General features: G+C 43.7%; 1 protein-coding gene across 1 annotated transcript in view; it reads right to left on the bottom strand.

Moving 5' to 3' along the window:
• Positions 1-13,218, bottom strand: part of MIGA1 (mitoguardin 1) — a 49,580-nt gene that overhangs the window by 15,011 nt on the left and 21,351 nt on the right. The window contains exon 8 of the mRNA XM_063298152.1: positions 264-364. Coding sequence (XP_063154222.1) covers positions 264-364 — 101 coding nt within the window. The remainder of the gene's footprint in view (positions 1-263; positions 365-13,218) is intronic.

Genomic DNA, 13,218 nt, shown 5'->3' with positions numbered 1-13,218 from the left:
TGGAAGGCATGTGAAGAAACATTGAAGTGATTTATCTGTGAATATTTTATTTCATCTGTTCATAATTGTTATGTGTATTTATAGTGTTTAAATGTCAGACATTCACAATTAATCTTCACATACCTGTGAATCTGTATACATTTGTCTAAGACATTTTGTTCTAAGAAATTTAATTTATGACCAGCAGAAGCCATTAATTGAGTACAAGTTCTCAGATGTATGATGGTTAACGCAGTAAGACAGCAAACGTTGCTTCAGTATACCTCAGCAGCTGAGACAAATGAATCTGTTGATCCAATGCTTATTGTATCACGCAGACTGAATTCTTCTGTAATATCCTTCACAGTATTATCCATTTGATTACCTTTAAAAAAGAGGGAAGATGTTGATTAAACATGCCCTTTAAATTTTCTTTACAATCCCAACAACTGTGACTGATTTTATTTTATCTTATTTGTATCTTAATATATTGTCTGCTTTTTCCAAGATAGCTGTTATGAATACTGATGGGCTCACACATAATGGTAAGCCATAAATTATGCTATAAAAATAAAACGGCTGGCCTCACACGTCACAGAAAAATGCTGTCTTCTTCTTGTGCATTTGGACAGTAGGCAGCAGTTATATACAAAAGAACATTTAAAATTCTCACCCAAGTCTTCATAAAAGAAAAAAGTTCTTATTAATACAGGCATTCATAAATCTTGGGGAATTAAATGTTTAAAAATATACCAGAGCTCTTTGAAACTTGTTGCATTTCTGTCGTATAGCTGTGACCCATAACATTAAGTTACAGAACCACTTTTGTTTTTCTCTTCTCTAAAAAGTCATTGGACTGAACATAGATGTTTGCTGCTATAAATTGCAAAGATCATCTTTAGTGTTCAGCCCTTTAGTCAAAGTTTCCGAAATTAAGTCTATGGAAGCATCTTGGTACTACAATTGGTACATAAAAACGAAGGGACAAAACTATGATGCATGATCTGCTATTTCCTACATAGCAGATAAGAGGCTTTAGAAAAATCATATTTTTCTAACATATCTTTAAAGAACACTGACATGGCTTTTAGGAAGAGAATAAGGAAAAACTATGTAGATTTCATTCATTTGGGCCATTTAGCACATTTAACAATATGAAAAGTATCTTGGATATTTTCTGAAATAGTTTCCATGGTATGTGTGGCAATCACAGAATACCATTTCACAGGTACAAAGTTGTGAGGCTAAAAGAAAAGTAACTTGTTCAAGAAGAAAGAAACAAGCAGAAGAAACACTCATTTAACAGAAAACATACTGTGGTGCTTAGAAATAAGTTACTAGGCTAAAAACCTGAGTAGAAGTCAAAGCTGGTATTGAGCCTCAAAAGCATATAGTATTTGCCCCACAAAATCTGATAAAATATCCATTTTATAAAAGGTAAGTTGACCATTTTCAGAAAAATACACATATACATATATGAAATGTACTATATATTTTTTCTGACTGGATCCTTCAAAACAGAACCCTGGGTTGTAACTACATATATCAATGAAATCACAGAGACAGATTTTTCTCCATGAGGACCTGTCCCCAACCTAGTCCTTCAGGTCTTCTATGACAAATATATGAGATCTTGTAGTCCTTGGTGCTCTCTGAGCTTGGTTGATTGCTTGGACATTTCATTACCTGACTAGGTAACATGATCAGTGCTAGAGGGTGTGGGGTTTGCTCCCTGTTTATATACAGTAGCTTGCCCTGCCAGTGTTGGTGAAGGTGTGGTTTTCTCCTTGGTAATTCCTTGATTAGAGTATTGTTTTCTGCTTGATTGTTTGTCTGGTGTTAATCCCTGCGTATCTGGGTGTTGGTTGCTGGAGAGGATGTGTTCTGCTCTTTTTATTTCCTTCCTACCTTTTTTATTGTCTCTTTTGAATGGTGTATGGACGTGGTTTATCTCTATGCGCCCATTGATGGCTGATTTGTCTGAGTACCAAGCTTCCAGGAATTCCCTAGTGTTTTTGGATTTGGCTTGGTCTAGGATGCTCACAGTTGAAACTGTGGTTGAGTCTGTCCACGTGTTGTGTGATTAAAGAGTTTTCATCATGTCTTCTGACTGCTAGTTGGTGTTCTGGATACCTGTCTGTTCTACATAGTGGCTGCTACAGTCCTTGCACTATGTTATAGATAACTCCTGTTTTTTTCTTTTTGGGCTACTGGGTCTTTTGGGTTTCTTAAGATGTTTTGAAGGGTTTGGGTTGGTGTGTGTGCTACGGTGATGCCGTGTGGTTGTAACAGTCTGTTGGTAGTTCCTGAGATGTTTCTGATGTATGGCAGTGTTATCCTTTTTGTAGCTTCTGTTGGTTGTGCTGTAGTGGGCTGAGTGGTCAGGCACTTTTTGAATAAAGTTGGGGGGGATCCATTTTTTTGGAAGATATTGTATAGGCAGTCTGTTTCCTTTTTCTGGTGTTCTGGGTTGCTGCAGTGCATTTGTACTAGTCTGAGTATGAGATAAGATAAGAGCTACTGAATATTTCAAAACAGCTAGAACAGTAGGTCCTCATTAACAATAACTTTTTTTTATCCAAAGGCAAAATGGCAAGTGTTATTCAGAAAGCATTTGGTTAATTTCCCTAGACATCCATATGCTCAAATTTACACTGTACAAATGTTTAAGAGAGATTTAGATAGAGACAGGAGCAAATGAAAGCTCTAGGAATGCACAGCTGCTTGATCCACCCAGCCATCATAGGCAGTCAGTCCCAGATTGTTACAATGTCCACGGTCTGTGTTAGTTACCTCATATGCTAGCACCCTATTTATTTCAGAAGACATAGTTCTCAAATGTATCCTCTTGTTTTTAAGTGTTGTTGGATTTTCTAAAGCTTACTGTCCTAGCAAAGCAACCTATAATGTTGAAAATTGGGAAGCAACCTAAAATCAGATTACTTACATTAGCAAAGAGAAGTAACACATGACTAACTAACTAACTAACTAACTAACTAACTAACTAAATAAATAAATAAATAAATGGTGACAGTTTATGTAAAACATTTAGAAGAAAAGATACAAGGATCTATTCATTTTGGGAAGTTACTATTTATTATTACTATTTATTTAATTTGCATGCTACTTCTCTGATAATCATCGTGTTAACAAATTTAAAATGTAAAGAAAATCACGTTTATGTTAGTATAACTGTTTGAAAAAGACCAAAATAATTCTCCTAAAGGGTAGTCATTTCTGCTCTTTTTCCTTATAAAACTAAAGAAGCTGATATTTTCTTAAATGTGTTTCTCGTAGAATCCCTCCTTTCCCAAAAATATGATCACTCTTCTTCTTTCAATACTAATATTTAAATTTTCTAATATTTATGCAAACATTCTGTACTTCATTTATCTTTTCAAAGGAGAGATTACAGTTATCCACAGAACTAAAGGAAAGTTTGCTCAGCTTGTAATGAAAGATGGGATGGAGAAACAAAACAACAAACTTTAAAATCCTACTACTTATTATCAGATATGCTGTTTAAAACTGGCCTTCTCTAGCTGTCTAGCCACTGTTTGTCCTTCAAGTATATTCTAGCGCTAATTCCATTCCTTCTTTTTACTTTCTGGATCTGACAGCTGTCATCCCAAGTTTCTGCTTCTCCTTCAACCATTTCAATATACTTATAAATACTAAGACTTCTCTCTTCACCATTATATATTTATTTGTGGTAAAATCAAAACAATAATTTAAAGGGGATTATTGAGATACTGCTAAAACACACACACTGTAATGATTGCCTACTCTAATAGACTCAGACTCACAAGCAGGGACTTAATGATATCTGATTTATTAAAGAATAGTATGCAAATACAGAGAAAGCTGAGAATGAGCAAAAGCGCGCCAAATACAAACTAAAAACCCTCGGCACAAACGTAATCCCTCCCCTCGCCTGACAGTTTCAAACTCCCCACCCCAGGTGCCGGTAACAGTTTCTGCTGATGTCCTGGGAAGGAAACCTTGAACACACGAGATAACCCAAACACATTCCAATCCAGCTGCTAACATATAACAATCCCACAAGATGGAATCCTCCTCCCCTCCCAGACAAAACACGCATCAGCCAAATGACATGTGAAACGTTACGATGTACCGGAAACATTGGAACGGCGAACATGACATACCGCCCCCCCAAAAACATTAAGGAGCAGGTTTGAGAGGATAAGCGAGATGAAAGTGTTGAACTAAAAGAGGAGATTGTACATCATGGGCAGACACCCACTCAGGGTGGGGAAAGTGCTTCCACCGAATAAGGTACTGCAGGGTGCCACGCAGTCGGTGAGAATCAAGGACCTCCTTCACCTCAAAATGTTGCTGTCCGTCAATCATGATCGGAGCAGGAGGTGGGGGTTGTGGATGCCAATGATCTGAGTGGTTGACAGGCTTGAGTAAGCTGCAATGAAAAACAGGATGTAAACGTTTCAGATTGTGTGGCAAATCCAGTTTAAACGTGACAGGGTTCACAACTCCCACAATGGGAAAAGGTCCAACAAACTTAGGAGCCAACTTCTTCGAGGGCTGAGGGGACTTAATGAACTTGGTGGAAAGGTAGACCTTATCACCAACTTTAAAAACAGGTTGAAGGGCTCGTCGCTTATCAGCGTGCAGTTTATAGGCAGATTGGGCATCAGCCAACGCCTGCTGAATCACTGGCCACGAATCAGCCAGTTGAGCAGCCCAATCAGAAGCGGAGCAGGGCTGTGTGGGGGGTTGAGGCAACTCAGGAATGGGAACAAAATCCCGGCCAAAAACAGTATGGAAAGGGGTGTGCCCTGTGCTCTGATGGACGGCGTTGTTATAAGCCACCTCAGCAAAAAGTAGCAGATCAACCCAATTATCCTGCTGATAGTTGACAAATGCCCTCAAAAATTGCTACAGGGTTGAATTAAGAGCCTCCATAGATCTGTCAGTCTCTGGATGCAACGCAGTGGACAACACCTGCTTGGTGCCCACCAGCTTCAAAAATGCCTTCCAAAAGTGAGAAGTGAACTGTGTCCCACGGTCCGTGATCAAGCGGGAGGGGCTCCCGTGAATCCAGTAGATGTGGATTAGAAAAAGGCGGGCCAATTGCTGCGCAGACGGAATAGAAGCACATGGAATGAAATGGGCTTGCTTAGAAAAGTAGTCCTTTACCACCCAAATCACAGTCTTTCTCTGACTAGGAGGCAAATCCACAATGAAATCCATGGAAACCTCCTCCCAAGGACGGGATGGGCTGGCCACTGGCTGCAGCAGCCCTTGCGGTTTACCCCCCTTCCGTTTTGACATGGCACAGACAGGACAAGAAGCAACATAACTTTTTACATCACGTCTCAATGTGGGCCACCAAAATTGGCGGCGTACCAGATGCAAGGTTTTGACAAACCCAAAATGACCAGCCACTTTATCATCATGAGACCTAATCAAAATTTCCCTTCGCAAACTGTCAGGGACATAGAGGCGGTTTTGCTTCCAAGCTAAGCCTCTGTCAAATGTAACATTGTCTCTATTCGCTTGCAACCAAGTGTCAGATTTCAGCTCTAGCAGGAACTGTTGTTGCAATTGCGAGGGAATTGGCGTCCTTCCCCCAGCCAGTGAAACCGAAGCTGGGGGCAGCTGTGCATGAGTCTGACTGCGTGTGACAGCTTGCAACCCCAATTGGGGTGCTGTCCACACTATGCCCACAATGTCAGGTGCCTGGACTGAATCCTGGGGCAGGCGGGAAAGCGCATCAGCCAGGAAGTTTTTCTTGCCCGGAATGAATTTCAACTTAAAGTCAAAGCGACTGAAAAATTGAGCCCAGTGGATCTGCTTAGGACTGAGCTTACGGGGCGTACTGAGCACTTCCAAATTTTTATGGTCAGTCCAAACCTCAAAAGGACATTTAGCCCCCTCTAAGAGGTGGCGCCATGCCTCCAAAGCAGCCTTGACTGCAAAAGCTTCTTTCTCCCAAACATGCCATCGCCTTTCCGTCTCGGAAAACTTTCGGGACAGATACGCACAGGGCTTCAGGCGGTCATCAGCATCCACTTGCAGCAAGAGCGCTCCAATTGAGAAATTGGAAGCATCCACTTGAACCACAAAGGGTTTAGTGGGATCAGGGTGTTGAAGAATGGGTTCAGCAGTGAACAGGCTTTTAAGTTTGTCGAAAGCCAACTGGCATTCAGATGTCCAATTGAGCAATGCCCCCGGGTTCTTTACCTTACGTGTGTCTCCCAACCCCTTCGTACGTAACAAGTCAGTGAGAGGCAACGCAATTTCTGCAAACCCCTGGATGAATTGGCGGTAATAGTTGGAAAACCCAAGAAAACTTTGGAGCTGCCTGCAGGTACGCAGGCGCTCCCACCCCAAAATAGCTTGAATCTTCGCAGGATCCATTTCAATGCCCTTGTCAGAGATCCTGTACCCCAGGTAGTCAAGCTGAGTCTGATGAAATTCACACTTAGAAAGCTTAGCATAAAGCTCAGCCTTTCTCAGTTTGCTAAGCACCTGTTTCACCAAGCGCTCATGTTCCTCCTCCATTTCAGTATAAATCAACACATCATCCAAATAGACCAGTACACCCTTGAACAAATGTTCATGTAACACTTCATTGATCAATTGCATGAACACCCCTGGTGCCCCCGCCAACCCAAAAGGCAAAACTTTATACTGAAAAGAACCCAGTGGACAATTGAAAGCAGTCTTCCATTCATCCCCCTCCCGTATGCGGATACAGAAATAGGCTTCCTGCAAATCCAGCTTAGAGAAGATTTTCCCCTTAGCCAGATGTGCTAACATGTCTTTTATCAATGGCAGAGGATATTTGTTTAATATCGAGACCGCATTTAATCCGCAGTAATCTGTACAAAGTCTCAATGTCCCATCCTTTTTCGCTCGAAACAAGATGGGGGCGCCCACCGGCAAATTTGCTGGTTCAATAAAACCCCTGGCCAAGTTTTTGTCCACAAACTCCCTCAACACCGCCAGTTCCTTTTGCATCATGGCATAGACTTTTGGTTTGGGCAGTTGAGCGTTGGGGACCAACTCTATCGCACAGTCAGTTTTTTGATGGGGTGGAAGTTGGTCCGCTTCTTTCTCACCAAATACATCTGCAAAGCTTTGGTATTGCTCCGGCAAGCCCTCCAGTGGTGTGACAGCGAAATGCGGGGTTGCTGCCACCACCCTCCCCACTGCAGCCTCCGGAGCGTTGTCCTCCCAGGGGCTTGATAGAAACCATCCCCAAAAGTCAAAGTCCTGTGCACCCAATTTATATATGGATTTTGTTGGACCAACCAAGGAATCCCCAGAATGACTAAAGGATGCCCCACAGGCGCCACCACAAATGGCAGCCCCTCACGGTGGCTGCCCATTTGCAACGCCACCATGCCCGTGAAATGGGTGACTGGTTTCCCCCCCACCGTAGAACCATCCAGCTGGGTGAAAATCATGGGACGTTGCAGTGGAAAGCTGGGTAACTCCAAAGCAGCCACCACGTCAGGGTGCATCAAGCAACGCAAACACCCTGAATCGATCAATGCCCAAACTTCAACGGTTCTTGTGCGGGAGCCTAACTTCACTTTAACGGTCAGTGTGGGATAGTTGGCACTCACCGAAATATGTTTGCGCCCATCCTCCACCATCTGCCCACAGGCACTCTTTAGAGCAGGTGGCTGGCGTTTCCCGCTGGCTGGTGTAGATCGGGCTCCCCCTTGCCCCTGAAGTAAGGAACCTCCTCCACTTCAGTTTCAGCCATGGCTGCCTTCATTTTCCTGGGTAGGGAGAGAGATTTCCCCGACGGCTTCTCCGAACGATCATCGGTCTTGCCCTTCGGGCACGCCGCCGCTCGGTGACCTTCCTTCCCACATTGGAGGCATTGCCCTTTCGCATAGCGGCGCTCCCTCTCCTCCTCCCAGGCATGTTGACCAGACTTTCCAGTGGGTGCAGCAGTGCGGGAACACTTGCTGAGCCCAGAATATCTCATCACCTTCCTGTGAGCGAAGGTTTCATGGGCATGCTCAGCCTTCCCTGCCAGCTGTATCCATTCATACAGGGTATCTGGGTCGTCCCTGCTGAGTGACCACCTCAGGACCTCCGTGTTCAGACCGTCCTTAAAAAATTCTATTAATGTAGATTGGGACCAATCCTCAACCTTCCCAGCCAGAGACTTAAATTCCAGAGCGTAGTCTGCCACCGATCGTGGCCCCTGGCAAAGCTCCCTCAGCGCCCGTTTTGTTCTTTCTTTAGCTAACAGGTCTTCAAAGTGTAGTTTCAACGCCCACAGGAATTCTTCGAACTCCTCCAGCTCAGGGGTATCCGATTGACATAACTGCACATACCAATTGGCAGCCCGCCCCTTGAGCTTAGTGGCAATGGCATTAATCTTGGCTCTTTCTGAACGAAAATACGGTTCCCATTCATCCATATAACTCCTTGCATTGGTAAGGAAGAATGATAGCTTAGTTGGATCTCCATCAAATTTAACGGTAAAGTCCTTAATCCCCACTCCGGGCGGTCCCTTCGCCACAGCTGGGTGGTCGGGCTTCCTTTTAGCTCCCAGGGATCTCCGCTCTCGAGGAGGGGACCTTGAAATTCTCACCCTCGGCGCCCTTGCTTCCTCTCTGCGCCGGGTTCTACTCCTTTCCTCCGGGGAAGGTGGGGGCAAAGAAGGAGTCGAATGCCTATTACCAGACTCCTCTCTCCTCCTCTCCCAGGGACCCCAGTCCATGGACATTTTCCGAAACATAAATTCTAGTGACTCCAATTTGGCCTCCACCAGTTTTATACGGTCAGGGGTTTGGGAATTCTCCTTTCCCTCCTGCCTCACCACGGTTGGGGACATCGGGTATCGCTACTTCCAAGACGTTTTGGACGTCCCTGGTAGGGGTCCCTGTGTTTCATCCCAGGTGATCAGCTCGCCTGGCGACTCACCGGTCGGTTCAGGGGCTCTTTTACCTCCAACCTCCTCTTCTCCTAGGCTGGAGCTCGACATCTCCCGAATCTCTGAGAGCTCCCGAGTAGGGACCCTCTCTGTTCTTATCACCGTGGAGTCGGGTTCCCCCTCGCTCGATTCCTCGCTTTCCGCGGTTTGGGGATTTGGTTTGCTCATCGCTAGCACTTCTCCCTCACAAGATAAATCTGGAAAGGAGCTAACGGAAATTTTTTTGAGATTCTCAGCTTTATGGAATGATTGCCTACTCTAATAGACTCAGACTCACAAGCAGAAACTTAATGATATCTGATTTATTAAAGAATAGTATGCAAATACAGAGAAAGCTGAGAATGAGCAAAAGCGTGCCAAATACACACTAAAAACCCTTGGCTCAAACGTAATCCCTCCCCTTGCCCTGCCGTTGCAAACTCCCCCCCCTCACCCCCAGGTGCTGGTAACTGTTTCTGCTGATGTCCTGGGAAAGGAACCTTGAACACACGAGATAACCCAAACACATTCCAATCCAGCTACTAACATATAACAATCCCACGAGATGGAATCCTCCTCCCCTCCCAGATGAAACACGCATCAGCCAAATGACATGCGAAATGTTACGATGTACTGGCAACATTGGAACGGCGAACATGACACACACTGTGTGAACAAATAGGACCAGCTCCAGATAGTTTTCATTATTCAACATGGAGTTTACTAAGTTTACAAAATATGACATCATTTGCAACCCCAAGCCATTTGTTCTACCACCTTTTATCTGTAACAGAATTTCTGTGATATGAAAATGACAGAATAATGGCACAGTGCTTTTTGACTGGTCATGCTTACAAGCTGTCTGTCTGGAAGAGCTTAAATGGCCAATTTGTAGAAGAGGCTTAAAAAAGCAGTAGGCTCCAAATCCCCAGACTCAAAGGCATGCTACTCTCACTCCCAGCTGCACTGACCTTCGTCTCTTTGCTCTCTTGTAAATTATTCACTGTGTAATCCCAGTGCATTAAATCATATCTAAGGAACTTTTTTATTACATGCATTCTATTCAAGAGTACCACTGCCTGCTTCCAGAAGTACTTCTGAAAAACACTTCTTAATAGAACAGTGCTCTCTTCCCTGCCAGCCTTTATTACAATTAAAACAGCCAACCTGATCACTGTTTTCAGTCCACCAGTTCCCAGTTCCCAGCAGCAAGCCTGTCCTGCAGCGTGGCATCAGCCTGGGCATTATGCCAGGCCAAGTCTAACTCTTTCCACCCCATCTGGACAGTTCATGTCACCCACTGCCTGCCACCTCCTGAACTAAACAGAAGGGTTGAGGCTCAAGGAAGAATGAAGTGGTGTAAGGATTTGCTCTATTTCTAGAGCAGAAGAAAAAATTGTGCTGAGTCTGACTGAAGGTGTACCTCATCCAGCATCCTGTTTCCCACAGTAGTATGCCAGATGCTTCCACAAGGGGCCTAGGAACATCCATTTGCTCCCTAGGTACTACCTCAGAACCTGCAGAAAGCAGGCAGCCAACATACTCGCTCAAAACAAGCATGTTATTTACAGGTAGTCCTTGACTTACGACCATCTGTTTAGTGACTGTTTGAAGTTACAACAGTGCTGAAAAAAGTGACTTGTGACTGGTCCTTGCACTTACGACCATCACAGCGTCCCTGCGGTCACATGATCAAAATTCAGGTGCTTGGCAACCGGCTTGTATTTACAATGGTTGCAGCGTCCTGGGATCACATGTTCACCATTTGCGACCTTCCCAGCTGGCTTCTGAAAGCAAAGTGAATGGGGAAAGCTGGATTTGCTTAATGAACACATGATTCACTTAAGGATCATGGTGATTTGCTTAATGACCGCAGCAAAAAAGGTTGTAAAATCAGGCATGACTCACTTAATGACTGCCTCGCTTAGCGACAGAGGTTCCGCTCCCAGTTGTGGTTGTAAATTGAGGACTAGTTTTCAGCTGATTAAAAACTAAACGCCACAGAGCAGGGCAAATAAAGCTAAGGTTGTTCACACAGAGAGACATCAGCAGGAATAACTCACAATACTGTTTTAAAATGTTTTAAAACTTTGGTGAAACAAAATGAAGCAACAAAGGCTCAGCAATTAGCATTTGCCTTCTCTACACTATCAAACATGAATGAACTCAGAGAGACTTTTATTTACATTCCTTACATTTGTGGGAGAGCAGGAAAAGTAAAGCCCACATATCTGATTCATAGACATACAGGGCTTCACTGCCAAAAAAGAAAGAGAGGTTAATAATTATTCTGTTTTACTAAGCTGCTTAATCTAAGGCCTGTTTTAGAGACTGGAAGGAAAATCATATATAGGCCATGATGTGTAAATTTCAACATTTTCCTGAGATTTCTTCTGCAATATTGTTTAAAGAAGACCCTAGAAGGATTCTTTTGGGGATGACAGTGACTCAAGCAGTACACTGACTAACTCCTATTGGGATGTTCTTTTTTAAGTTACAGAAATGTGTTCAAAATATCCTTCAGGATATTTAAGCATGGTCTATCATTTACAACAACACAAAGGTTTTAGCCTGTTGTTTTCCTTCTGTTTGTCAGTTCCTTTCAGTTACACTCTGCCTTTAGCTATTGCAACTTCAACTCCTTTACTAATACTGGAATTTATTAATACCAGTATTACCAGTTATATGCTGCAGAGTTGATTTGAACTTGGCTGCTTTGCTAGACATCTCAGTGCAAGGAGCTATATTTTTCTCCTTCCCCTTCCCCTCACTCTTACCACGTCCTTACTATTTTTCCTGGGACAGCTGTCCCTTGGGACCAGCATTAAGGGGGAATCAACTGCCTAACCTTTCATTGGTGCCACCCTCTGTACCTCCCAGATGCTGGGTGCTTCCAGGTGCTTCTGCTGGCTGGCTGGAGGCTGGGCTGCTGCTTTCTCAACTTCTGCTACCACTACTCTTGGTTGGGCTTGTGTCTAGCCCCCAACTTGAGCTCAAACTGCCTGGTCATTCTGCAGCTTGGGCTTCCTCTTCATCCAAGTAGGGTCTAGTGCTATTAGCTAGGTCTCCCTGGCTGTCCTTGCTAACAAACTCCACCAGCCTACCTTGTTGGCTGAAGGACCACTAGAGCTGCCAAAGCCACTTCTGGAATTCTTTCTGTTCTGTGTCTCTGCTGGTCAACTTCTAAGCCAATCTCCTTGCTACTTCTCCCAGTCCACCTCAGATCCTCCTTCAATCTCAGCTGACCATCCTGCCAAATAAATTTTTCTCACTATTACCATCTGGTTCCTGTACCACTAGCTTTTTCCTGGGTCTTCAGCCAAGGAAATGCAACTCTTTAGATTCTTTTCCTGGGTCCCATAATTCCTTGATGCAGCAGCTAGATGTAGCCTTCAGCAGCCTTATTCCTACCTGCAGCAGCTATTTACAACCAGCCAGCTTCCTTTTAAAGCTGGTTAGTTGTGCCTTGCACCCTTGACACATAGAATAACAGAAAAACCGACTCAGATTCAATTCTGGCAAGATGGAGTAGATGTGGGTTAGGAATCCATTTGAGATCAATGATACTCCATTGGACTACTGCAATATGCTCTATATGGGGTTGCCTTTGAAGCCCACCCAGGACACAGAAGCTCAGGTAGTTATGAGTGCCTCTCAATTTGCCCTACCCTGGCTTCCACATTCAATTCAAAGTAATCCTTTTCACTTTTAAAGTTCTACAATTTTGAGACATAATGTCAGCCTTTTGAGGGAGGCAAGGTCAGGAAACAGCAGTTATTAGGAGTCTTGGAAGGTACTTTAATGCAGTTAGGGTACTGTAACTGAATCTTGAAATCTGTCACAGCCCCTCTCTGCTTCAACCTATACCTAACATAATCAAGGCAGAGTTGTTTCTACTTTTCTGGGACTCAAATAACTTTTCTGTAACGGCTTAAGATTGTCTTTCCCCCTTTTCTGAGTCAAACTCATATTGCATCACACCTACATAGCTATGGAACCTTTTCCCAGTAATTTCTGCCTTTTCAATAAGCTGTAGTAGGGAGGGTACCCTTTTAGTCCCATTTTGACATAATGTACTATTGGGGATCACAAAGATATACCATTTCTGTTCCTTCCCCTCTCCTTTGGAACAATGCTCCACATGAGGTCAGATCAGCACCAATATTGCTGGCATTTAGAAAAGCCATCAAGACGTCACTATTCTGGAAAGTCTTTGAGGACTGGGAAAATAGTGAGTTCTACCCTTGCGGTAGATGATTAGCTGTTACCGAGAGCATCATTCTTTGCTGTGATAATGAATAGGAAAGATTTTATTATTG

The sequence above is a fragment of the Candoia aspera genome, chromosome 3, assembly GCF_035149785.1.
Source record: "Candoia aspera isolate rCanAsp1 chromosome 3, rCanAsp1.hap2, whole genome shotgun sequence".
Lineage (NCBI taxonomy): Eukaryota > Metazoa > Chordata > Lepidosauria > Squamata > Boidae > Candoia > Candoia aspera.
This window is presented reverse-complemented; position numbering and strand designations above follow the sequence as displayed.